Source organism: Ornithorhynchus anatinus, chromosome X1 (assembly GCF_004115215.2).
Source record: "Ornithorhynchus anatinus isolate Pmale09 chromosome X1, mOrnAna1.pri.v4, whole genome shotgun sequence".
Classification (NCBI taxonomy): domain Eukaryota; kingdom Metazoa; phylum Chordata; class Mammalia; order Monotremata; family Ornithorhynchidae; genus Ornithorhynchus; species Ornithorhynchus anatinus.
This window is the reverse complement of record NC_041749.1, coordinates 34,510,810-34,538,801: the sequence shown is the minus strand read 5'-3', so window position 1 is coordinate 34,538,801 and position 27,992 is coordinate 34,510,810. Positions and strand designations below refer to the sequence as shown.

At 45.7% G+C, this 27,992-nt stretch overlaps 1 protein-coding gene across 2 annotated transcripts in view; it reads right to left on the bottom strand.

Moving 5' to 3' along the window:
* Positions 1–7,164: 7,164 nt before the first annotated feature.
* Positions 7,165–27,992, bottom strand: part of RNF130 (ring finger protein 130) — a 111,504-nt gene continuing 90,676 nt past the window's right edge. Inside the window, exons 8-9 of one of the 2 annotated variants that reach the window (XM_029049765.2) lie at positions 24,962–25,055; positions 21,554–21,748 (exon numbers count right to left, since the gene is read on the bottom strand). In XM_029049765.2, the coding sequence (XP_028905598.1) occupies positions 21,733–21,748; positions 24,962–25,055 (110 nt within the window). In that variant the 3' untranslated portion in view covers positions 21,554–21,732. Of the gene's footprint in view, positions 9,144–21,553; positions 21,749–24,961; positions 25,056–27,992 lie in introns of those variants that run through there. The other variant, XM_029049766.1, reaches the window with a different exon arrangement.

Below are 27,992 nucleotides of genomic sequence, written 5' to 3'. Positions count from 1 at the left end.
CCAAGGACGAAAAGACGATGGGGTGGGGAGTGCTGAATTTGACCTGAATTTCAACCAACTGCTTTGGGTCGGACGACGATGAGAAGTCATCTGTGGAACTAAACGGGTCATCCCGTGCGTGAATTGAGTAAGAGGTTTGGTATCTGCTCAGTGACCTGGGTCTGTCATTAAAAGGGCACAGGAAGGAGTGACTTGTCGGCTTCGGGCGGTGGCCCTGTCGGCCTCCTAGAAGGAGGACACAAGTCCAGGACCTCATTCAGTGGAGCCGTTTTCCCATCCCTCCCTCCTGGGAAAGCTCCAGCCATCAGGTCTTCCCTGAAGTTGGAGTCGGGGACGTTTCGGAGGCACTAGCTGTGCTCTAAGAATTGGCGCAAATCGTCCACCTTGATCAAGCGCTCGGTAAATACCACTGATTGATACCCTCCTACTGGATCTAAGAAGGGTCACCCTCTCTCCCAGAGTACCTGAGCTGCAAAAGAGCTACAGTTCTTGCCAAACCTGGGCTTCCTGGGTCAGAAGGGCGTAGCTTTGTCATTGACACGCTTAGCTGCCAGATGGAGGCTACGTCCCATCTGTTCTTCTCTAATACGGTGCAGCCTCGGTAATATACACTACGTTCACTCGGCAAGCCGAAACCCTGGCTCAAGGTCAGAGTGACTTTGATTCTGGGAGCTTCTAGCGATCTGCTCTATAAATCTCATGAGTGTGGTCAGCCGCCTGCTTTCGGACGGAAAAAGTGTGCTTGCTTTCCAGAAAAAAAAAGAAAACTGTTTTTTAGGATGATACGCTCTGCCGTTTGGATTATTCATGGAATAATCAGAATGAAAGACACAGCCTTCTCCTAATCCTCAGTAAGGTTTGACTGTACTGTACGTCCCGAATGCCCAAAAGAGTTAGTTTAGGACAGAGCAAAAGTTAAGCAAACAGATCGGATGGCTTAGGAAGAAGCAAGGAACGCTCTATGACTACATTAGGGTAGACATGCACAATCAGCTCCTAGGTAGCTGATTTCTAAAAAACCTCGGGAGAGAAAAGATGAGGAAGATGAGCTAAAAGGCTCTGTAGGCCCCGGAAGAGCTGGTGATGGCCTCGCTGAGCTCACGGTGAAGCTAATTAGGGTCCGCCAAAGGTCGCCGATGGACGCTTTTCTTCCTCAGACCCCCGCTCTCCTAACGAGCCGGCTCTTGGACGGATGAGGAACGTGTCGACTTGCACTCTGCCAGAACTACTGGTCTCTGAACCGCGGGCAGTTCTGTTCCTCCAGGATTACGACCAGGCTTTAGCTCAGGTTGAGAAGAAAAGGGCTCTGGATGGATTTTTTTTCCCCATCAAGATTCCATCCAACACGACTCCGATTTCTCAGGGCAGACGTGCACAGCCAGCTCCTCGGTAGCTGATTTCTAAAGAACTTTGGGAGAGGTAAGATGAGGAAGATGAGCTAAAAGACCCTGCAGCCCCCCCGAACAGCCGAAGATGGCCTTGCTGAGCTGGCGGTGAAGCTAATTAGGGTCCGCCAAGGTCACCGGTGCGCACCATCCTTCCTAACAAACCGGCTCTTGTACCGATGAGGAATGTGTCGATTTACACTCTACTAGCGGTACTGGTCCCGGCAACCTGGCAGCTCTGTTCCTCGAGGATTACGGCCAAGTTTTAGCTCAAGTTGAGAAGAGAAATGCTTCGGATGGCTTCTCTCCTCAGCCAACATGTCTCCAATTTCTTCACTACACTCTCCGGGAGCAGCGGGGGGTGGGGAAGGTAAGACAAGACGTAACAGCTCTGCGAGAAAAGGATCTGCAGAGGCGAATCCGCCATGCCTTAATTGGAGGGAATTCTTTTGAAGGGAAGGGAATGTGTCTCACAAACGGACAACTACTTTGTTCTGCTTCTAAATTCATCCCTGAATTGTCAGCCTTGAATTCCTTTGAGGTATACGCATGTGGAAGAATGAAAAAGGGATGAAAGAGGAAGCCCTCGGGGCAGAGGTCTGAATGAAGCTTCCACAAATCTGAGGATCCGTGTACCTGATCAATACCTGGGCAAAATCTAGGGCCATTAGAGAATATGGCGCTTCTCTCCTTGATCCGATATCAGAGAAGGAGGGTGGGCTGGTTGATCAGGTTTCCCTAATGATCAGGTTTCCCTACAGCGCAACCCCGACTGAACCCCACTCAAGGAGCGAATGGGCCGCCCGAGGGAGAGGAAACTTGGGTGAGGGGGCGAGAGGGAGGGAGTTAGGAAGACACCAAACAACTGACAGGAGTGGAGGCAGGTTTCAAGAAGCCTTGCCTAGCAGATGGGGTTTAGCTCTGTTTTGGGGAGCAGAGTATTGCTCCTGGATGAAATTGGCTGATGTTGACTCTTATAAATGGGGTCTGGTCAACAGACTCGGGCTTTCCTTCCTCTCCCTTTCCACTAGATGTCATTGCCCACAGCAAAAACTCCCAGGCCGCAGCACGGCAGGGAGATTAAGGTGGTGAAAGAACATCTCAGTGGCCACCCTGGTCATCACGTCGGACACTTTGCGTCCCTTGGCTGGGGCTCAGACAGACCCCTCCTTGCCGCCTCCGGCAGGATCGGGAAAACATCGTACGGTACGATCTTCCCGTTGAGCCGGGTCAGAATCCCTCCCCGTAAACAGGAGCCAAGGCCATTTTCAAAGAGAGAAAAAGTCAGGAAGATTCCCGCCTGAAGGGTACGAGCGTCCACCAAAGAATAAAATTCTGGGGTTTGGGGAAAACGGTAGCAATGATGCATAACAGTTACGGTTCATCTAGTAATCTCACTTTAATACATCAAAATGATTCCTCATGTAAACCCTGTGAGGTAGGTGTGATATCTGATGGAGTTTGAAGGCTCAGAGAGGTTTCGATACTGTTCACCATTTCCCCACCATTGTTTTTTTGCATTTACTTAGTTTCACAGTACATACGAATACATATACATTTTATGATCCTCTGCAATATAAACTGCCCCATTTGAATGCATAATTAATAGTGGTATTTCCCAATCCCTTTACCCAGGGTAGCTTACAATATGGGAAAAAAACGAATAAGTTTTTTAAAATGATCCGGTCTAGTCTACAATAAGGAGGAAATCGAGAGCTAAAATCATCTAACTACAGCTTCCTTGATGACAGTTAATCTGACTGAAAATAGAAAATGCAGTTCAGAACAAAACATTTGGTTTGTGGAATGTTTACACAAAAGAAACCCTAACTTCCAGGTCCAAGCATCTAGTACGGTGCGGGTGGGGAGGGAGGGGAGATTCCTCAATACCACTGGGACCTAAACTTAAGAGCAGGGGAGAGGCAAGATGGGGGTAGGGGGCGGGAGGGGCGATTCTGCACAGCTATTAAGGGAGGGCAGGGCAATGTTCATATTTTCTTAGCCTTGGGGTTTGCTTGCCTAGGGTACTAACATTTATTTGCAACTCCTTGAAGTTCCTTTAGAAAAAACACGCAAAAGAGTCCTGACTAAGGTTGACGAAAAATGCACATTACTGAAATGAACTCTGAGCTTAATCACATTTAGACCAGAACCAGTCCCACAGCCGAAGGAATAGTAGCGAGAGTATTATTAAGAGCTTACTGTGTGCAGAGCGCTGTACCAAACACTGGGAGAGAATACACAGGTGAGGGGTAGACACGGTCTCTGTTCCTTGGTGCACTCACAATCTAAGACTACTTAGATTTACAGCATTTATTTGAATGGCATTTGTTGAGCGCTTACTATGTGCCAGGCACTGGACTAAACGCTGGGATAGAGACAAGCTCATCAGGTTGGATCCAATCCACTTCCCACAGGGGACTCGTAGTCTTAATCTCCATTTCACAGACGAGGTAACTGAGGCACAGAGAAGTTAAGTGGCTCGCCCTAGGTCCCACAGCATGCAAGTGGCAGAGCGGGGATTAGAACCCAGGTCCTTCTGACTCCCAGGCTCCACGAGGCCATGTTGCTTCTCTATTTATGCAAATAGTCTTATACTCCACTCTCTCCCCTATCCGTAATCTAATTTAATGTAGACTGTAATCTTCATGGGCAGGGATCACCTCTAGCAACTCTAGGTACTGTCCTTGTCCAAGCGCCTAGTACGGGGCTCCGCATGCGGTAAGCGCTCAATAAATACCACTGGTTGATTGAACTCTGACATTATTTCCACTACTGGAAAAATACTGGTCATTTCCTGTTTCTCTTTCCCCACCTGAGTCTCTCTGGGACATTCCTGAAGGACGGGCGTGCAAGCTTCCCAGGATAGCCCTCGGAGAAATTCCGGGAGGCATCTTCTTGCCTGCTTTCCAATACGACTTGTTTACTACACGCTGAGGGAAGAATGCACTCCCTTACAGTCTGTGGACCCGTTGTTGTTTATAATCTACCGGGCATCAGCCGCACGCTGAACTTTTATTCTCAGTCTCTGACCTCCTGGCATCAATCCATCAGAAAGGGAGGCTGCTTGATTTAGCAGTGAGATAAGATTTTAAGGAGTACTGTATTTCCGACTTCTAAAAACTGATAGCAGAGATTAATTCCACATATCTTGTTGCACGAAACTTAAAAGATCCTCCGTGTACAGGAGAGAGCGCGTGTGAACACACGCAAGTCTGAGAAGTTCTTACAAAATGTCTAACTCATGAACAGGTTTATTCACGGAACATTCAGCAATCTGGTCTTTTAGAGGGAAGTTTGTTGGTTTTTTTCTTTAATGGAATTTGTTATAGGCTTACTCTGTGCCAGGCACTGTACTGAGCGCTGGTGTAGATACAAGCTAATCAGGTTGAACCTAGTCTATACCCCAAGAGGAGGAGCTCACGGTCTTAATCCCCATTTTGCTGACGAGGGAGCTGAAGCCCAGAGAGGTTACGTGACTTGCCTAAGGTCACACAGTAGACAAGCGGCGGACCTGGAATTAGAACCCAGATCCTCTGACTTTCAGGATCCGCTGACTCCCGGGACTGCGCTCTTTCCACTACGCCACCATGATTAACAGACGATCCCAGGAGCACACTGAAACTATTATTCACCTTGTTTTCTGTTAGAATTGTAATCACTTGGGTGTTTTGTAACTGATTAATGACTGTTCCTAGGTTCCATTTAAAAAGCTCCTGAGAGATAAATTTCCTAGTTAGGCAGGAAGGATGTGCTCACTTCTCTCCAACTACCGGACACTACAGGAAGCGGCTATTACTCCACAAAACAATCTGTTCTGTAATGGAAATACCTTGCAAATGCTTCTTTCCTCCTACCCCACCTCCTTAGCCACGAGATGAGAAAACCTCCCCAGTCTCGTAGTAAGAACGGGTTTGTAACAGGTTTATTCTAGGCACCTGTTTCTTGGCCTTCCGGCTTGAGAAATCTGATTAGAAAGGCTCGCAAGGTAGCTTCTTACTCGGGAAGTTGATAAAACCATCGATCCACTGGCCCCATTTTTAACATGAAACAGTTAAACCTCACATCAAGACGCTCTGTCTTGAGGCCTCCACAAAGCGCTCGGAGAGCAAACATTACTGTTTTCTACTGGGACCCCGCCAGGCACCGGAGTGATCGATCACCGCAGGAGGACGAGGCTTGGAGGTTGGTCTTGGCTCTCCTCGCCGGTTCAGTCCTTTAATATCAGCATGTTGAAAATGGGTGGTGGTGAATTAAAAATATTCAAATAGTTTGACTATTTGCCTCTCCCCTGCAAATCAAACTAAACGTTTTAGAGGGAGATTCCTAAGGGCATACTTAATAATAACAATAATAATAATAATAAAATCCCTACTTGCCAAGAGTCAGACAGAGCCTCTTGAGTAGAGAATAACAGCATTCAGCTTACAAAATAAAGGCCAAGTTTAAAAACATGCACTCCTCCGAGCAATCAACTGTGCGGTTGGAACCGCGGTGCTTGGACTCGCGACCGAGAGGAAGTGTCCACTGAAGCTTAGAAAAATCGGTCGGCCCATAGCATCGGCCGAGCGAGCTTCTCCTCAGAGTCGGGCCGGCAAGTCGAAGGGCGGCTATTGTCTGAGGGGGTGAATCGCATCAGATTTGCCCGCTGTGGGTAGGGATTGTCTCTCTCTTTTGTCGAATTGTACTTTCCAAGCGCTTAATACAGTGCTCTGCACACAGCAGGTGCTCAACAAACACGATCGACTGACTGACAAGTTAAAAAAGGGTCCCATGTCCCTTCTTAACAAGAATGGGGCACATTCACGTCTGTGCAGAAAGATGACCCCGTTTTAGATGGAAACCGGGCCTCCCTTTGAGATCAGAGAGCGAATGTTTACGGCGGCTTCCTCCAGCAGAGATGGCTCGGTCTCGTACGATCAAACGGAATTCAATGGACAATTCTCCTATTTGTCAGATTGATAAAACAAATCCAAATGAAACTCGATGGCTGGCTGCCTCCTGAAACGGAGTAGTTCCATTGATCCGCTCTCTGCCGACTCGCAACGGTCCAGGCGGCCCAGGGCGAGCCGGACTTCAGGCTGGGAAGATCTTTCAGGATTCGCAGTTAATGGCCTTAATGAAACTGCCTCGTAAGTCAGCTAATAACAGAGTGATTTGTTGCTCGGTCCTCACTGCCGGGACATACTCGCTGCTCTTCTAACCCTACTGCCAGCCCGCCCGGATTGTCGGGGTCTAGGGCCCAACCAGGGGTACGGCCTGGGTGCGCTGAAATGTCCAAAGTGCCATCTGCCGATCAGGGTCGGCTGACATCACGCTTTGGGGGTGGAGGCAGGGCAAGTGGAATGGTGCCTCAGGAAGATCGGTCTGTCTGTAGTGGTGAAAGCCTTTAGTACGGTGCTCTGCGCACAGTAACTGCTCAAAGGATGACCGGTGATTAACTGGGAGGCAGCCTGTGGTAGGCTTCCCCTGGCGCTTAAAATCGGGTTCGCCCCGTGCACATTCAAAACATCCCCGGGGCCCCATGCAGACACGGCCGATTTTAAACTCTCTTTCTGGTAAATCCATTTAAAAAGCAGATGTTTCCGTTGTTAATTGACCCTATGAAGATTAAAACTCCCCCAAAGTAGCTTTGTCTTGCCTCTAAGGGAAGCGGCGAGGCCTAGCGGAGACAGCATGGGCCTGTGAGGACCTGGATTCTTCTAATCCTGACTCTGCCACTTGTCTGCGATGTGACCTCGGGCAAGTTTCTAAACTTCTCTGTGTTTGGGTTCCTTCATGTGTGAAATGGGGACTAAATCCTACTCTGGCCAACTTAGACCGAAAGCCCCATGTGGGACAGGAACCGTGTCCACCTCTTTACCTTGCATATACCATACAATGCTCAGCACAGAGTAAGGGCATAACAAATACCACTGAAAATGATAAAAAGACTACAACGTTGGCAATCCCTTAAAAGTCCGCATTACTCTCCCCTAGAATTACTCGAGATTCAACAGTGCTCCTGGTTCCTAGTAGTAGAATGGGTTCAAAGTTTGCTCCGATATAGACGCAACTTCCTCAGCTTAGAGTTTCCGTCGTTACCATCTGTGTTTCAGTCAGAGCTGCGCCGCGCTACAAAGCAGGACAAAGGCTAACAGAGTTGGCGGCCGAAGGAAACACCGCAAGTGTTCATCTGCAGCTTGGGCTGAATAGAACGAAGGTACCAGGAGAGATGATTCATTCTCTCTTTGGTTTACCGTTAACAATAAATCAAGGTGTATGTAAACTTCAGATTTCAATCACACGACAAAGTCACAACCATATTTACCACTCTAAACGAGAAACCCCATCCAAATGGAGAAGCAAATGAAACGATTCAGTATTCAGTAGCAAAAGTGCATAGACATGTTCTATAGATCTGTTTTCAAGGACACTCAGATACTCGTTTCTACACATATATTTTTTGCTTCGGTGAGCGGTACCGCCTTCTTGGAAGCTTGTAGAGGGCATTTTTATCCTCTCTTCCGCTCTCGTCACTGCGGACTTGACAAAGACTCACCGGATTCTCTGGTTTGCCCCGCCCCGGCCGAAACCCCTCGCTCATGCCTTGAGGGTGCATCGACTTGGCTCTCCGTACTCTCGGACTTTCTGCTTTCTTCGTTTCCCACCGTGAAGGATGACAGGAAGGGATTATTGCTGAACGGAGTCAGCCCAGGGTACGGTGCGTACTGGAACCTGAGTCCATGAGGGTGGCTTTAACTGCTCGGCGAAAAACTAAGAAGGTTTTTGAGTTAGACCACTCTGGGGCGTTTCCCACAAGATCCAGACCCCATAACGAACAGAGAAGCGCGAACGAGTCGACGCCGTCCGTATCTTTAGCCGAAGAGTCGGCCGGCAGGCGAGCTGGAACCACAGTAGCAGTTTTGGCGCTCGCGAAAGCGGTCTCTGACTTATTTCCCCCTCGACGGTGAACAACGGAAAAGGAAAATGTGGGCGATTGAATAAAGACCTCACCGGCATCCGAGGCTCTCGAGTCAGTCAGTCATCAACCCAGCTGGCCAAAATCAGGTACAAAAGGCTATGCATTCCCACAGGTCCTTTACAAAGAGGCCTTTTCACAGTAAGAAAAAGGAGAGAACCAAGAATTAAACCGAACACATTTAGTAGTAGCAGCTTGTGATCTCCTTTGCCAGCGAGAAAGTTAACCTGGCAGACTCAGCACACAATATAACTCATTATCACGAGGATTACGATAATAAAAAAAGCCCCACAGACCAAACAGCTTATGCCTATTCGAGAGACACGTTTGCAATAGAAAATGAACAATCGGGGCCGGGGGCCAAGCCGCTTCAGCAGAGATGCAGCTGGAGTTTCACAGCTCACTTTTCAAAACTTTTCAACCTTTGGGGAAAGGGTTGGGGGGAGGGCTGGGGCGGCGACTTTTGCGGCTCTACGCTTTCTAAGGTAATTCATCGACGCAGGAAAGTCGTGCTCAAAAGATCAGCTCGGACGAGCTCCGAGTCTGTCACCCCGATGCCAAACCCAGCCGGAGCTCCAGAAATGCAGGTCTTTCTCCAAAACAAGACACCGACAGAAGAATATCAAATAAGAACAATTACGATAAACCAACCGAAAGAAAAAGGGAGCCCCAAACGGCCGTTTTTCATCAGGTTTTGTTCTCGTCGTACATGTCCAAGGAAGGTTCAATAGTGGAGAATTCGCTCTCGTACACCAGGCTCCGAGGAGACAGGGAGTTGCGGTGGAAGAAGTGGCCACCTGAAAAAGGAGAAGAGGAGAGCCGGATAAGCCAAAAGCCACACGTGACAGCCGAGATTCAAGGCGGCAGGCAAGGGGAAACGGAAACGTGATTTCTTCATGGGCATCTGACTCCATTTCGGCCCTCCCCAGAGGAAAAGATGAAAAGTTTCCCTTTTTATCATTAATAATAATGATAATAATAACAATGATTTTTCTAAGCGCTTACTATGTGTCAAGTACTGTTCTAAGTGTCGGAATAGATGCAAGCTGATCAGATTGGACACAGTCCCTGTCCCACATGGGGCTCATAGTCTTAATCCCCATTTTACCCATGAGGGAATTAAGGTCAGAGAGAGTAAGCAACTAGCCCAAGGTCACACAGCAGACAAGTGGTGGAATCAGGATTAGAACCCAGGTCTTTCTCACTCCCAGGCCTGTGCTCTAGCCACTAGGCCAAGCCAAGAGGAGGCCCCAGGACGTACTCATACTCGTTTGCTTCCCCCTCTCTATGATTCATTTTAAGAAACCCAGCACCAGTTGTTAACGTTACTCGGCAGGAACCAAAGCAGCTAAGCTTCTTGTCCATGTGTTTATTCTTTCTATAATGTGTGTGGGCATAAAGGTAAGGAGTTGAGCCGCAAATCAGGTCTTTTTACTTTTTCTTTAAATGGTATTTCTCAAGTGCTCATTATGTTCCCAGGTACCGAACTAAGCGCTGAGGTAGATATAAGGTTGGCCACACTCCATGTCCCACATGGGGCTCACAGTCCTAATCCCCATTTTACAGATGAGTTAACTGAGGTCCAGAGAAGCGAATGGGCTTGTCCAAGGTCACCCAGCTGACGAGCGGTGGGGCCGGAATTGGAATCCGGGACCTCCGAGGCCCGGGCTCTGTCCACTGGGCCACTCAGCTTCTCTAGAAGTAAAAAATGACAAAAAGCTTGCCATTTGCTCTATCACCAGCTGCATCCCGGGGGGATTTCACTATGGGCTTCCTCACATGACCTGTCTTAAGAGGTAACAGACGGCAGGGTTGGCGAAGCATCAGTTAAGGCGCTTCTCTCTACTGCTCTACTAGCCACCGTTTCCTTTCTATAGTTGGGATACAGCAGAATATATTGGGGATCTGCTCCTTCATCAGTGCAGAGTATCGATCAGTGGAATTTACTGAGCACTTACCGTCAACAGACAATTGCACTAAGCACTTGGGAGAGCACAGTACAATCAAGTCGGCAGAGACATTCCCAGCCCGCAGGTGTTTTTGTCGACCCTTTCCAGAGTGAGGATCATTTAGGTGTCAATCGATACGATAAATAGAACGGGCATACCCTCGGTTACAATAATAATAATTGGGGTATTTGTTAAGCGCTTACCATGTGCCAGGCACTGTGCTAAGCAGTGGGGTGGATACCAGCAAACTGGGTGGCCGGAGTCCCTGCCCCACGTGGGGCTCCCATTCTTCATCCCCATTTTGCAGATGAGAGAACTGAGGCACAGAGAAGTGAAGTGACTTGCCCAAGGTCTTACAGAAGACAAGGGGCCGAGCCGGGATTAGAACCCAGGTCCTCTGACTCCCAGGCCCGGGCTCCATCCAGTAGGCCATGCTTACAACCATCCTTATAATGTTTGATGCCTCCTCCCTTGCCGGTGCCCGGCTAGCCTCGACGTGCCCACGGAGCATTACGGCAAATAAACTCCTTCTCTCTTCCTCCACATCTGGGTTGAGGATGAATCAATCAATCACTCGATCAATGGTATTGATTGAGTGCTTACCACGCGCAGAACACTGTACTAGGCACTTGGGAGAGTAGACATGAGACAGACATGAGACAGACAAGTTCCCTGCCCACAGTGAGCTTACAATCTACAGGGCGAGAGAGTCATTAATATTAATAATTTATAATATATCATTTAAATAGATGTACATAAGTGCTAATAATACCACATGCCCAAAGGCCACAGACCCAAATGCATAGATGGTGCAGAAGGGAGAGGGAGCCGGGAAAAGCGGGCTTAATCGGGGAAAGCCTCTTGGAGGAGATGGGAATTTAATAAGGCTTCGGGGTGTGGAAGGTGGGGGTCTGGTGAATATGGAGGGGAAGGGAGTTCCCGGCTAAGGGTTGGCGGCACGGTAGACGAGATCGGGGCACGGTGGAAAAGCTGGCGCTAGGGAAGCCAAGTGGGTAGGCAGGGCTGTGGTAGGAGATCAGAGAGGTGAAGAGGGATAGGGCGACCTGATGGAGCGCTTTAAAGACGAAGGTAAGGGGTTTCTGTTTGCTGCAGAGGTGGACGGGCAACCACTGGAGGTTCTGGAGGAATGGGAAGAGATGGACTGAATTTTTTTTTAGGAAAATGATCGGTGGACCAGAATGAAGTATGGACTGAAGTGGGGAGAGACAGGAGGTAGGAATGAAATAATCAACAGCGATGAGGAGCTCAGTTGGTGTCAGATTTTTCAAGGCACTAAAGAGATCCCTGAGCAGATAACTAAAGGAGTTGTTAAACTGGGGAGGTTGCTTCATTTGGAAATGGATGATGCAGACGTCAAGTGAACTGTCTCTCAATCTGGAGTCACAGACAACGAGGACCTCATCCAACTTCAAAAATCTATCATCGCGAGATGCTGAAACCAATGAAGTGACGGTTTTTCTGCCACCTGCTAAGATCCCGCATCATTTTTCAAGGAACAAATGAACTTATAAATATAATTTGAAGACCCTTGAGGAAAGAAGAGTTCAAAGATGCCTGCTACAAGTTGCTTTAAGAAGAGACCGAGGTTGCCATTCAACTTGGCCTGGACTTATTTGTCACTCAGGTTGAAAAATTACTCATAGTAAAAAAAGCCATCTACGCAGCCATCTACGAAGACTCACCATCACACTACAACTCCCCATTTATTCAAAGTTTTACTCTGAATTACCTAAAGATTCAATAATAGTTTAGTGCCGTTTGGCATGACGGTCTAGAGCACACAAAAAGAATGTCATGTTACTTTTCCAGAGGTTCTGAACTGTGGTATTCGTTAAAGCGCTTACTATGTGCCAGGCTCTGTAAAAAGCTCTGGGGTGGATGCAAGATAGTGAAGCTGGACACAGTCCCTAGCCTACATAGGGCTCCCGGTCTTAATCTCCATTTTGCAGATGAGGTAACTGAGGCACAGAGAAGTGAACTAATATGCCCAAGGTCACACAGCAGGCAAGTGGCAGAGCTGGGATTAGAACCCAAGTGTCGAGACTGTGAGCCCACTGGACGCAGGAACGTGTCTGTTTGTTGTCATATTGTACTCTCCCAAGTGCTTAGTACAGTGCTTTGCACACGGTAAGCGCTCAATACATACAACTGAACGAATGAAAGTCCTCTGACTCCCAGGCCTGTGCTCTTCCCACTAGGCCATGCTATTTCGCTAACATCTAAGTCCACTGGAAAACATATCCTTCAATACAACCACAATTTCAAGGAATGCAGTTTGGTGTCATCAGGGGGCACAATCCTAAAATGGGAAAGAAGCAAGCATTTTGACATTTGTTGGAATTGAAAGGCTTTCCAAGTGATATTGCTTCTTTTCAGCTTTTCTATATTTAACTAGCCATCGCTTTGGAGAGGTGCTTATTAATTTCCAAAAATGAGGCGAATTTAATTTTCAGTGCTGAGTTAAATTCCGAGCTTGATACATCCAAGTTCTTATGGAATAAATTCTGCCAAACCATTCCAAATAATTTGGCCTGTAAGTCCAAGTAAAGCCAGCTCATTACTAACCGAATAGGCTCAACGTCGGGCGTTGCGGAGAGACCTTAACACACGGAAATCCTCCAGGTTTTTTTTTGGTTTCTTTGGTGTTTGTTCTAACACTAATCCCTAGCAACGAAAATCTCATCTTCAAACCTCCTCGGAAGGGCAGACATTTGTGAGAAAAATAATATCCTCATCTCCGGGATGGAGCTAGAACAGACTGCTGGATTCCAGGGGGAGCGATTGCCGGCTTTGCCATTTAGGCGTTCACAGTTTTCAGATGCATAAATACACTGATTGTATTAGAATCGAATGCTTAGGACTCAATTTGTGGATTTGAATTCCATGCCAGGATTTAGCTTTCTGGAACTGGGATGTTTTATAAAAATAAGGAAGACAATAAAACTATTCAGATCAATGAGGTAGCACAAATTCTGAAGGTGACATATTTCAAAATAAACCTCATCCTTCCTTAGAATCTCTCAGATGTAAATAAAAGCTTTAGAAGAATACTCCAAATTATAGCAACGTACACCATATGCCATCTCTCTGCCTCCTTTACCTTCAACTCCAACAATACTTCCAAGCTACCACGTTTGAAGTCACCCATGAAATTGGAGACTTCCTTTCTCCTCACTGATACTTGTGCAGCAATGAAGATCAAGGGTTGTAGGCAAAACAATTAATTAAAAAAACCCAAAAACTGAACAAGAAATTCGGTACCAGGCACTTGCACTGTAGAAAACTTGTTGGCCGGCCCCGTTAAGGGAGGAAACTGGGAACGGCACTATACATTTCTTTCAAAAAAATCAATCACTCATATTTATTATCCCAGCTCTGCCACTTGTCAGCTGTGTGACTGTGGGCAAGTCACTTAACTTCTCTGAGCTTCCGTTACCTCATCTGTAAAATGGGGATTAAGACTATGAGCCTAACATGGGACAACCTGATTACCCTGTATCTCCCCCAGCGCTTAGAACAGTGCTCTGCACATAGTAAGCGCTTAACAAATACCAACATTATTATTATTATTGAGCACTTGCCGTGTGCAGAACGCTGTACTAAGAGCTTGGGAAGGTACAATACAATAATTGGTACACACAATCTCTACCCACGGGAGAGAAGCAGCGTGGCCTAATGGAAAGTGCACCATCCTGGGAGTCAGAGGATCTGAATTCTAATTTGGCCCTGCTGGTCAGCTGTGTGACCTTGGGCAAATCACTTAACTTCTCTGTGCCTCAGATATCTTACCTGTACATTGGGGATTAAGACTGTCAGCCTTAGGTGGGACAGTGACTGTGTCCAACCAGATTATCTTTTAACTGCCCCAGTGCTTAGTACAGTCCTGGCATATAGTAGCGCTTAACAGGTACCATTAAAAAACTGAACTTACAACCATCTGAAACTGTAGTGCATTTTTCTTTTTATCAAAATATCAGTATTACCATTTTTAGATGCTTTTAATGTGCTTCTCTTACACCTCCCCATAATACGATGAAGTCTGAATCTACACCCAGAAGTTGCGTGTTGAAATTCACTCACACTGAAAAGTTCCAGCGTTATGTCTACATCAACAGACCCGATTACGAGTGTTTTTCCCCAAAACTTTCAGTCTTAATAGAGCTTCTTCATCTCAGCAAAAAACCTCGTACAGATCTCAATTCAATTGACCACTCAAAGCGAAGTAGCCTTCGGCTTTCCAAGGAGCCCGGCACTAGCAATGATACATCAGAAGGCTACATTTCTTTAAATGTCTTCCAAACCTCACCTCGTTCTTACCACCTGCTGCAGCGGCAAACAAAAAGGTATCGTACCTACCTGGGGGAAAGGAAGAGAAGGGACTCAAAAACTATCAAATACAGGCTGGGCAGAAAATTCTCGGTATGCCTCACCTAGTTTTCCAAAAGATTGAACAAGGCAAGGGGAAGTTAAACAACTGTGATGGATATCAGATTGCAAATGCATCCTTGAGGATTTGTGGATGACATCATTTCGTCCGTACAAAGATGGTCCCGATTGAACGCAGTCTTGCCTTACGTCGTAGAGTCGCCTCTGACCCATAGCGACGCCATGAACACATCTCTCCCAGAACGTCCCACCTCCACCTGCATTCGCTCTGGTAGTGGATCCAGAGAGTTTTCTTGGTCAAAATCCAGAAGTGGTTTACCATTCCTCCTGCCGCGCGGTAAAATTGAGTCTCCACCTTCGACTCCCTCCCGTGCCGCTGCTGCCCGGCACAGGTGAGTTTTGCCTTGTAGCGGATGGCCTGCCACTCGCTAGCCACTGCCCGAGATAGGAATGCAATGGACAGGCCTCTGCTTGACTCCCAGAGTCAAGACTGGTAGAGGACTGGAAACTCTCCATACATCAGCCTGCGAGGGGGTTTAACACAGTGCTGAAGTTAAAAAAAAAAATCTGTGGTCCTCACTGCCCTTCTCTGTCCACCCCCATTTCCCCTCCTTTTTTTATGGTATTTGTTAAGCGCTTACTATGTGCCAGGCACTGTTCTAAGCACTGGGGCAGATAGATGGCAATGAGGTTGGATCCACGTCTCAAATGGGGCTCAGAGTCGAAATACCCATTGTACAGATGAGGTAACTGGGGTACGGAGAAGTGAAGTAACTTGCCCAAGGTCACACAGCAGAAAAGTGGCAAAGACGCCCCTTTCCACCGAGGGGGCGCGGTCTTTGGGTGTGAGGGTGGGTGGATGAAGGGATGGTCATGGTTTCCGGGGAGGGAGGGGAGACACGTGGCCTGTAGACTGTAAGCTTCCTGTGGGCACAGAATCACGCCTACCAACTCTGCTGCGTTGTACTTTCCCAAGCGCTTAGTCCCGTGCTCTGCAAACAGTAAGCACTCAACAAATACCATTCATTCGTATTTATTCAGCGCTTACTGTGCGCAGAGCACTGTACTAAGCGCTTGGGAGGTACAATTCGGCAACAACAGACTCAAATACCGCTGCTGATGAAGGCATGGTAGGAAGAACAGAATGAAGCGGCTGGGAACCGAGTCACGCTGTCCTACCCTTTCCCGGCATCTGTTCTCACTCACTTCCAGCCATCGACACTTCCCAGACTTAAAAATATACTTCGGATTGCTACTTAGCTTCTCAGGATTGTCGGGTTCAAGGGGCCAGGTCAGTATTTAAGAGAAGTGGCATGGCCTAGTGGGTAGAGCACGGGCCTGGGGGTCAGAAGGACATGGGTTCTAATCCCAGCTCCACTTGTCTGGTGTGTGATCGTGGGCCAGTCACTTAACTTCAGGATGCCTCAGTTACTTCATCTGTAAAATGGGGCTCAAGATTGTGAGCCCCATGTGGGACGGGGACCGTGTCCAACCTGATTAGCTTGTATCCACCCCAACGCTTAGTACGGAGCCTAGCACTTAACAAATACCTCAATTATTATTATTGAAATTGCTTTGATTAGTGCCCAGCCCAGCACCATGCAAAAGTGTTGACAGATACTAATTCAGTAATTAATGGGTGTCTAATACTACTCTTCCTCTCTTCTCCCACATTTAACTATTGCACTGTGTAAGCCTCTAACCTCAGTGTACTCCTTAAAATCTTTTTCGTTGGATTTATGTCAGCAGACACTTGGAGTGAGAGGACCTGGGTTCTAATTCTAGCTCTGCCTCTGTGTCACCTTGGGCAAATCGCTAAACTTCTCTGTGCCTCAGTTACCTCATCTGTAAAATGGGGATTAAAACCATGAGCCCCATGTGGGACATGGACTGTGTCCAGCCTGATTATCTTGGATTACCCCAGTGCTTAGGCACATAGTAAGAATTTAACACCATTAAAAAAAAAACAAGACCCATGGTATTTGCATATATATCTGTAATTCATTTATTTATACTGTCTGATCCACTTCTGGACAGCACGCAGGGAAAGTATCTACCAACACTATTATACTGTACTCCCCCAAATGCTTACTACAGTGCTCCGCACACAAAGTCCTCAATAAATACCATCGATTGATTCAATAATCATCAACGATCCAAGTAAACCTGAACAGGAGCTACAATTTAGGCTCAGGAGAAGAGCAGGGAGTCATCCTCCTTTTCTGGATCTGACAACGCAGAGGGCTCTTCACCACAGGAGGTAGATTTTAGCTCTTTTTTTTTTTTAAAAAAAAAGGTATTTGTTAAGTGCTTACTATGGGTTAGGCACTGTACTAAGCGCTGGGGTAGATACAAGCTTACCAGGTTGGACCCAGTCTCTGTCCCAAGGGGTTCAGAGACTTCATCTCCATGTTACAGAGGAGGTAACCGAGGCACAGGGAAGTGAAGTGAAGGTCAGTGCAGCAAAGTGGTGGAGTCAAGATTAGAACCCAGGGCTTCTGACTCCCATGCCCGTGCTCTTCCATTTTGAAAGATTCTCAGCTGACCATTAAGGCTTTGGTAATGCAAATCTTAGTAAATGTTGGAGAGGGGCGGCAAGATAATCACTAAATGAAGATGAAAGAAATAAGGGGAAACTCATTTGAGAGGAAGGAGAGGAGCTGTGCTTGTTAAGATTTTTTTTTTGACAACACAAGTGAATTGCACTCTATTAAAAACAGCTTCGGTCAGATCTCTCCTCTAAAAAGATCCTGCCCTGAAAGCAACAAGGGAGGAGATAACTGATCAAGGTCACATGGGATCTACATACTGGGAGACCAAATGGTGATCGGGGAGATAAAAGGAATATGACCATATTTTGGAAGTTACCTCTGAATCCAAAAACTGGATGAAGCAAAGAATAATCAAATTCTTCAGAGACACACAGATACAGACATGAAGGTAATTTTTATCACATTACTGTTCACCTTGCTCTCCTCCTTCATTCTGCCAGTGATCCACAAATTAGCCAATTCTGCAGTTTATCAGCCTTAAACTCTCTACAAAGGTTACTACTTTCGAATCTCAAAAAAATTTAATAAAAGACACTTCTCTGTCAACTTCTCTCATTCTACCAGTTCTACCAGTTCTCAGTTCCATATTTTCAACATTGAAAATCACTTATTTTCCTGGCCTTTCAGTGACTCTCAACTTCCTGTTTGCAGGTGAACTCGAGTGCTTAGCTCAACGGAAAACATCTCTTTAAATACCCCAAATAGTTGTTGACCAATTAGGCTCGTTATTCTTAATTCTTTGGCATCAGAATTTGGAATTTTCTACTCTATATATTTTTGGTTTAACATATTGGAATATTCTCATTGTTTAAAAATGTAAAGCCATAGCCCTGTTGAAATGGAGAAAATGAGATTTTATTCTGCCTTCGTTTAAAAATGTCAGTTGCTTTACATATTTATGATGTGGAGTGAAAAAAATGAACTATATAGTTTCTTTGATCAATGCTTTCAGCTTCCTATGTCTGAAGGATAAGATATTTCTGCTATAATGTAAGCTCATCTCTAAACTGTAAATCCGTGGGCTGGGAATGTTTCCATACTCTCCCAAGCACTTAGCACAGTGATCTATCCAAAGAAAGCACTCAATAAATACCACCGATTGATAACGTGCTCTCGGAGAACCTCTTGTATCACCAATCATCATCACCAATGGTAATTACTGAGCACTTGCTACGTGCAGAGCACTGTACTAGACACTCGGGAGAATACAGTACCACTGGATCGAAAGAAATGAAGGGGTTAGGAACTCGATCGATTGCTCTGTGGTGTTTATTGAGCGCATACTGAGTGCAGGGCAACGTACTAATGATGAAGATGCAAGGATAACAACAATAATAATAATTATAATAATGTTGGTATTTGTTAAGCGCTTACTACGTGCCAAGCACTGTTCTAAGCGCTGGGGTAGACATAGGGGAATCAGGTTGTCCCACGTGGGGCTCACAGTGTTAATCCCCATTTTACAGATGAGGGAACTGAGGCACAGAGAAGTTAAGTGACTCGCCCACAGTCACACAGCCGACAAGTGACAGAGCCGGGATTCGAACTCATGAGCCCTGACTCCAAAGCCCGTGCTCTTTCCACTGAGCCACGCCGCTTCAATTATGGCACTTATTAAGCACTTATCATGTGTCACTGTGGTAGATACAAGTTAATCAGGCTGAACACAGTCCCTACTCCGCATCAGGCTCAGTCTTAATCTCCATTTTCACAGATGAGCTAGCTGAGGCCCAGACAAGTTAAATGACTTGCCTAAGGTCACAAAGGAGACACGAGGTGGCACCGGAATTAGAATCCAGGTCCTTCTGACTCCCAGGCCCGTGGTTCAGCCACTAAACCATAAAGATATCACCTGGAATGGACATTTTTCTATATAAATTATTGTTTTGGCAGAATGTTTCACCCCCTTGCCACTTGCTGTTATTTTAAATACCGCGGAGCCATTGTTACGCTAACTCCCGCACAGCTGAGGTACAGTACGGTCAGGGCAGAGCTCGGAAAGTACATTAGTGGCCTTGACCAATATCAACTGTTGCACAACAGACGCACAACACTTTCTTCTTACTCTGAATTCATTCAATAGTATTTATTGAGCGCTTACTATGTGCAGAGCACTGTACTAAGCGCTTGAATCTACTTGGGCCAACTTGTTGGCCATGTGATACCCAGAAGGGACTAGTGTTATCAATCGATCAATCGATGGTACTTAGTTAGCAATTACCGTGTGCAGAGCACGACGCTGAGTGCTTGGGAGAGGACATGATAATAGAGTTGAGGAGGATGCTCTCTATTTCTTCCATCATGTTATACCCAAATCATGTGAACAAAAGACATGCTGCACTTTCTGAACTGAATTTCCGGCTACTGACGTGCTTAACTTCATAAGAAACTAGGGTCAAGGGATGATCTTTTTTTGTTTAATAGTATTTGTTAAATGCCTACTACGTGCTAATCACTATATTAAGTGCTGGGGTCGATACAAGATAATCAAGTTGGACACAGACCGTGTCACTTAAGAGGGCTCTCGGTCTCAATTCCCACTTTATAGATGAGGTCGCCGAGGCAAGAGAAGTAAAGTGACTTGCCCGAGGTCACAAAGCAGACAAGTGGCGGAGCTGGGATTAGAATCCAGGTTCTTCTGACTCTCAGGCCTGTGCTCTAGCCACTAGGCCATGCTGCCTCTCAGCATTCAAAATGGACTCTGAAAGAAAAAGTTTAAACATTCCCCTCTCTTAAGTAAATTTTTTTCTTCAGATTTTACGAAACTTTGCTAAAATTACTGAAGATCTCACATTATTGTCTATAAACCTGCCTTTTCATCCTTTGCCTAAGGATTAAACTATTTTTTTAGCACAGATTTTAGCTGTTTGCCTAAAGTTTCCAACTGACTATGCATAAAAGCCTTATTCTGAGCTCTTCACAAAGTTCTGTGTCTATCCCGGAAAATATTAAAGCTAGTGTCATGAAAAAGTGAACACTGAAGTTGCATGTCTGCTGCAGCAAGTTAATCTTAAAGCCACAAAACAACAAAGATGATGCTATTCGTCCCAACTGTCTGGTGAAATGACTAATCTCATTAATGCCTAGTCTTGTTGTCAATCACGGCACAGCAGTTTACTGCTTCATCTGAAAACAGTCCAGGCATTTTTTTTAGCTCAGAACTAATTAAATCATCTCTTACACTCTGTTGGAACAAATACATCCAGATGCAATTGCTTGACTCTGAAAAGGGAACCATGCAAGAGTACCAGAATGAATGAACGATGGCATTTGTTAAGCGCTTACTATGTGCAAAGCACTGTTCTAAGCGCTGGAGAGGATACAAGGTGATCAGGTTGTCCCACGTGGGGCTCACAGTCTTCATCCCCATTTTACAGATGAGGGAACGGAGGCACAGAGAAGTGAAGTGACTTGCTCAAAGTCCAGCTGATGTGGCGGAGTCAGGATTAGAACCCATGACCTCTGACTCCCAAGGCCGTGGTCTTTCCAATGAGCCACGCTGCTTCATGCTTTTCTGACATTTCAGAAAAGAAATGTCAGTTAAGCCCAACTCATTAGATATCCTTCCCTCCGTTTTGCCGTAACCTAAATGTTTGCCTTGAATCGAAATGTCTTAGGATGACCCACCTAGCCTATAAATGGGCTTATGGGGGAAAGAACGGAAGGTACTTTAAATCCTAAAATACTAAAATTAATGTGGGAGGAAATATACTCTTATGTCTGAATATTGCAGAGTAATATCGCATTACTTATTTTCTGTGCTGACCATTGATACTGTCCCAAACGTGTGCAAAATAAAGAGGCAGACAACCTTAGCTGGCTTCCCTGGACAGCCATACAAGAAATGGATTTTAAAACGTTCTCCTTTCTGAGTTTTTGAAAACGTTCACCGTTGTGCAACACAAGAAATGTTTTGACCTCTAATTACCAATACACCCAAAACATCTTCATTAACCCGTTAAGTTATTAAAGGCCTTCCTTCCTAAATCAGATGCGATAAAACATATTTGGAAACAGCCATATGATATGAAAGAATCTCTTCAAGGGGAATCATGTTATGAACCAGGACACAACATGGTCAGCTCCAACTGTCCCCACACCACACTACCCATACACTTTTGAATCTTATTTGAGGCCAAGTTACGGGAAGAATGCTAAATATCGCGGATGGAGACTCTATTAGAGATAAAGTTGGTCATGGATACGTTCAAAACAGATACACAAACGGCATTTCTAATGGCTTTTTCAGTATGCAACATTCACAAATAGTTTTGAAAGAGATAAAACTCAACAGCATTCTTTCCCCCATTTTTACGCTTTATTATTCATTCCTTTTAATACAAAGCTTTGGCATTAGCAATTTTTATGAAAAAATAAAATGTACTAAAAATAAATGCTTGTGTGGCATGATTGGTAAATGAGGCATAAAAATAGGTTTCTTCCTCCAAGGCGCTCGGTCAGAAAGCATTTTTTTTTCTTCAATACCATTCTGCTCTGTGGGACAAAAGAAAAAAAGGACAGAAGATATGCATTAGTCAAATAGTCAGTGACAAAGTTTAAAATAATAGCTTGCCCCAAATTGAAAAAATGGGACCTAAAGAACTAAGCAATATTGACCCTGAGGTTCTTGACTCCTAGCTTTCTTGGACGGCCAAGGTTTATTTAGCATTTTAGCTAAACTCAGGTCCAAGGCAACGGTGCCATTGAAAATTAGGAGGTTTGGGTGCTGGCGATGGGATTGGAATCCCTCCCCACTCTCCCACCCGGCCCATCGGGAGTATCCCGCTCCTAGTTGGAAACTCTGGGGAGGGGGAGAAAGCATTCACGCACCACAGTCTAGGGTGTGGACAATCTTTGGGCCCCTATTTAGAAACCTCAGAGAAAGCCTAAAGAACTGTTCAGATAGAATCAGCAAGCCCCTAGGGTAATAAATATCATCAATAAATATCATCAAAGCTTCCGTTTTGCTAGGCCCTCCCCTTTTCAGGGGTGGCCAGGGTGTGAGGTTTTCTTTTTGTTTCTTTCACTGCTTCTTTTCCTTCATCTTGTTCCACAGCTTGAAACAAGCAGCGTGGTCTAGTGGGAGGAGTACGGGCCTGGAAGTCGGAGAACCTGGGTTTTAATCCCAGTTCTGTCGGCTGTGTGACCTTGGGCAAGTCCCTTCACTGCTCTGCACCTCAGTTACCTCATCTGTAAACTCAGGATTAAGACTGTGAGCCCCACATGGGACATGGACTGCGTCCAACCTGTTTAGCTTGTATCTACTACAGGGACTGGCACATACTAAGCACTTAACCAATACCGTTAAAAAAAAAAAAATCAGCCCAGCTGCAAAATCTGCATTCCTTCTTCAAAAGATAACCCAGCCTTTAAATGCCATAACTTTGAGGGACAAGGGAGTGGTGGTGTCAAGTCTTATTTTATTATTAAGCATAGAAAAATGCTTTACATGAAGAAGGGAGAGGGACAAGAGAAGATGGGCTGGTCCTCTCGAATCCAACAAACTTGCAAAGCCACCCTCGAAACATCTACGTAATGCTCTTCACTGAATCTTTCAACCACCACAATTCTCAGTTCCTATCAGTGCATGGCTCAGCCGACACAGCACTGGCCTGGGAGTCAGAAAGAGCTGGGTTCTAATCGCGACTCCACCACTCGTCTGCTGTGTGCAAGGTCGAGTCACTTCACTTCTCTGGGACTCAGTTCCCTCATCTATGAAATGGGCATTATGACTGTGAGCCCCATGGGGGACAGGGACTGTGTCCAACCTGATTGGCTTGTATCCACCCCAGCGCTTAGGACAGTGCTTGACAAATAGTAAGTGCTTAACGAATATCATTATTATTATTATCCTAGAAGGCACACCACACTTTATTGCTCTTCCTAGTGGTTATGAGGTAGGATTACTTTGGAAATGAAACGGCTCAGTGGCAGGGGGAGGGCAAAAGTAGCTTGCCTTTCTCATCCCCCTCTTCTGAAACCAATGAATCACTTCACTGTTGATCCTAGTACCATTCACAGGCAGCAGCCCATGAACGCTGCCTAACCTAGACAAGAATTTTTTGCCAAAAAGCTTGCAAGGGTGGCTTAGCTTTACTCTTGCTTCTAGAGTAGGGGTGGTGAAATATTGTCAAAGAGCTGGGTTTGTCCCCACAAGTGATGTGCTCCTGATGGCAGAAGAGGCGTCTGCCACTTGCGGGGTGGCTTCTACGTAGCCTTAAGCCTGCTGGGGCTCCTGTCGATCCTCCCTGCATGCCGAGGCTCCCATAGCCACTGGATATAGCACGGGGGGACAAGCATGACCAAAACCATGGCACTGAAAAACACTGATGATATTGGGTTGGGCCCTGTTTTTCCTAAAGACTGAAACCCACGTCCCACCTCATCTCTCATTTTGTCCTCATGCCACCTGTGGGGGACAGAGGAACGAGGGATTATTCCTTCCAATTTGAGATGAGGAAACCGAGGCTCCGACAGAGATTAGGCTCAGTGGAAAGAGCACGGGCTTTGGGGTCAGAGGTCATGGGTTCGAATCCTGGCTCTGCCACTTGTCGGCTGTGTGACTGTGGGCAAGTCACTTAACTTCTCTGTGCCTCAGCTACCTCATCTGTAAAATGGGGATTAAGACTGTGAGCCCCACGTGGGACAACCTGATTCCCCTGTGTCTACCCCAGCGCTTAGAACAGTGCTCTGCACATAGTAAGCGCTTAACAAATACCAACATTATTATTATTATTAGATTAAGTATCTTGTCTAGGCCACCAGTCAATCAGAGATGTCAGTGAGCCTGCAACCCAGGTCTCCTTGAAGCCTTATCCAAGCATATTAATTTTAAAGGCGGTAAGAAACGAAGATGATTTGATTTGACTAGGTTTCCTGTCATTTTATTGACACTAGGGCACATTAACAGTATGCTCAACTGACATTTTAGTGGCAGGATCTAAAATTACTCTGTTTAGATGCTCAGAGTAAAAAAAAAATGATCCAGAAATCTGGCCCTTATCCTAACCATTTCTTTTACCTGCCCTTGGATCACACCATCGCTCTTCCAAGAAAAGGTCTAAACTATTAAACCTGTTATGCTGAATGTGCAACTGAAATTAGATGATCTTAAACTATTTAAGGAGGACAAAAATGTAGAATATGGGAGCAGTAAGACCTTCAAGGAGAGCAACCTTTGGGGGGTAAAGTTAACATTAAAAAAAATTGCATTAGAAATAAGGCAGCACAATCACTAAAATTCAAATAATTTAGTCAGGCTTCCTACAATTTTTTTTCTAAAAATAGGAAGGGCAAGCTTAGTGTGGATGCTGAATGCTTGTCTGGCAGCCTGGAATTCTAAATTTCCCTATCCACTAAGTCCAGAGGAAGCAGCAGCAATGGAAATCTGTCTTCATCTCTACTGGTTCTGTAACCTGAGCTGTATTCCCTGAGGGAAAGCTCGCAGGGTGGGAAGGCAGATTCTTTTTATGGCCATTCGATCCTTCCTCCCGTCTCCCAAAGTCTCACACATATCCTCGCTACTTCACAAATCCAAGAAAATATTCCTCAGATAGGGTCCCCCTTGGGAACTGACTTCGGGACCCAGAAATACTCGAAATCTGTAAACCCGTTTTCTACATCCTTAAAAAGCGGCCTCCAGATTTTCCCTAGTGTTGCCTTAGACCTGCCCCCAAGGGAGTGACAATCTGAAAAGTTATTACTTACTCATTAGCATTCAAGCTAGCTGTGGCTCTGATGATCATGTAACAGAGTGTGAGGGCGCTGAGGAGGCCAAAACTGGCAATAATAAACCATTCTTCTGTTGACAAAGGAAAGGGAGGAAATCACTCGTGGGAGAAGGCTTATGGCAAATCGACGTCAACATTTCCCTCAAATGCCATTGGCGGAAGGCAACGACTGGCACGAGGAGGTGAAGCAGAAGGAAGTTAGCCATAGGGTTACTGACTGGAGAAAGTTAGAAAGAGTGGAGAGAAATGCAGGGAAAAAAGCAAAGTGAGGCACAACCATCTATCCCAGCAAAGCCCCAAAGATTTGGGAGGAGCCCGGAATCACCAATGCCAAGTGAAAATGCAAAACAAGAAAAGTCGAAGCATTTATTTTTAAAGAGCAGGACAAAGTCTACATTTGTTTTCTTTCCGAAGACTGAGGTTTGCGTAGCCAATCCCCTACAAACGACGGTTTTAGGGTCACCCAGCTGCGGGAAATGTTATTTAGACCTAGGCTTTCCAACCCATTGCCCTGGCAAGTTTCTAGGTGTGTGCACTGAGATTTTCCTCTCAATCCCATCTTCACGCAGGCATGGACTATTCAATGAGATGGGGTACCATGTACAGAACTGCTCTCTAAGTCAGGCCACTGCAGTCTTGGATTTTCCTACATATACTTAAGAAAATGTCTGAGGAGGTGAAGAGGACGAGGGATCTTTCTGGGAACTCTTCCCTTTTACTTCGTCCCTCTAACCTTGTGTGGGAGAGAAAAAAGGGGTTTCTTGCTTCGGAGACACTTACTCGGATTAGGTATGCCCCCCGAATGAGAACCATAAAGAAGCACTAAGCTACCCTCTTATCCTAGCTTCAGGGGCCCCTGACCCTGACCGCACCCACCGTCCTCTTTCACCCTACTAGGACGACGATACTCCCCGATTGGCACACCTAGAGGAGAAACATTTAGGAATGTAATCTAATTGAAACCTTTGGAGGCTTTTAAAAAAATTCAATAATATGCTGACAGTGACCCTTTGAAAAAAAAAATGAAGAAATGAAAGTTCACTATTGTGCTGAAACATCTGAAAACCATTTCCCCCCCTCTATTTTTTTCTGCCTGTACCAAACAGGTCTACTTTTGCACTTTTATTTTAGTTTTTTTTTCCCGATTGTGACGACACAACGTGACTTAGATTTCTGTGGCCCAGACAAATGAACAATAACCACCCCCAACCTAAAAAATGAAAGCCCCCATGTAGCTCCCTACATATACTGTGGGCTGAGAGTGTGGTCCTTCAGCAGTCCTAGATTGCACCTGTACATCGGCCACTTCTGCTACGTACGCTGTTGAGGCAGAGAGGGAAAAGAGAGAGAGTGGGGCTGGTGTAATGCAAGCCTCACTCAAATCAAGCCAGGTACATATTCTGCGGCAGGTAGTTGGAAGCTGAAAGGGCACGATCAGTACTGTCCTTTTTCAGAGGACTTGAAGAGACTTGAAGAGAAGCAAGACACCTAACATTTCCTGAAAAGCAATATAACACTAAATCTGAATACAAAATGTTTGCAGGCCGAACCATAGCAGGGTAACTACTCCACTGTCTCATTACCAGACAAGTACAACATATTATGTGACTAACTCCACAGATGGGCATATAAAATATGAAGTGCAATTGGAAAAACCCCCCAAATCATCTGGAGTGATCAAAAATAAGATCTGCTCCTTTGGCTTACATTTTATCAAAGATCAACACTAAAGTTCAATAAAGGCTCTGTAATCAGCTGATGAATGTGAGAAGTGAAGTTTGCACATCGAATGTTAATAAGAATTTAGACTCAGAGGCGGACCACGACTTCTAATCCAGACGACCAAAGCGGTGATAGAGTTAGTTGACAGCCAGGAAAAAGGAAAAAAAAGATTTCTGTGCTGAACTGCTTCTGCTGAATTATCTTCTACATTCCAGGTTGACCTTCCATTTAGCCAGAGCAGTTCTGGATTTTGTAGCTCTGTCCATCCAGTTTGTCAAAAATTCTACTAATGTCCTTGCTAAACTAGGACTGGCTTAACTAACGATACAGATCTACAGTCCTGGATTTGCAGAACATCACTCCCCAGACTGCAAAATGTCCATATTTCTGTTTCTGGGCTTGGAGTGTAAGCAGATTCCTACTGAATGCCTATGTAAAATGGTGTGCATGACAAATACCAGAATATGTAGATGTAAATGACTGAGCATGCGCATTCAACATTTTTTTTTAAAAGGAATTACAAGGCATCAATAGTTATAAACAACAGTAATTCTCAACCTCCTCTAGCTTTGAAAGGCTTAGAAAATACAATTATTTGCAAAAGTAACAATCAAAGAATCGAAATGGCAGGAGCTTTGGTGAAATACACAGAGGGGTTTAGGGTGCTGCTACATAAAAGTTGCTGGGCCATTCCAAGAGAGGCTTCTGGGAAGCGGCAAAGTTCATGCTGGGTGAGTTGCAGATAGGCTGCTGACACTTGTTCCACCATTTTGGGGGTTTGGGCGCCTTTGACCTCTACTGAGGTCTACTGAGGCTGTCCTCCTTTCTCTTTTATTCAATCAGTCAATAAATCCAAGGTATCTATTGTGCGCAGAGCAGAACTGTACTCAGCGCTTGGGAGAGTAAAACGACAGAGTTGGTAGACACGGTCCCTGCCCACAATGGGCTTACAGTCTAGAAGGGGAGACTGATGTTAATTGAGAGAAACTAAATTATGGATAAGTACATAAGTGCTGTGGGGCTGAGGGAGGGGGACTAAAGGGTGAAACAGAAGGGAGAGGGAGTAAGGGAAATAAGGGCTTTGTCAGGGAAGGCCTCTTGGAGGAGATGTGCTTTTAATAGGCTTTAAAGGTGGGGAGAGTATTTACTATTATTTGAGGATATTCTGCTCCTCGCAGTATTTCTGCCTCCCGAGGGGATGCTTAGGTGTGGGGGTAAAGGAGGAGTGGGAAGAGGAGAGCAGGGTTCTGGGTTGACGGCAGTCTCAGAGCTGCAGCTGTGGCTGG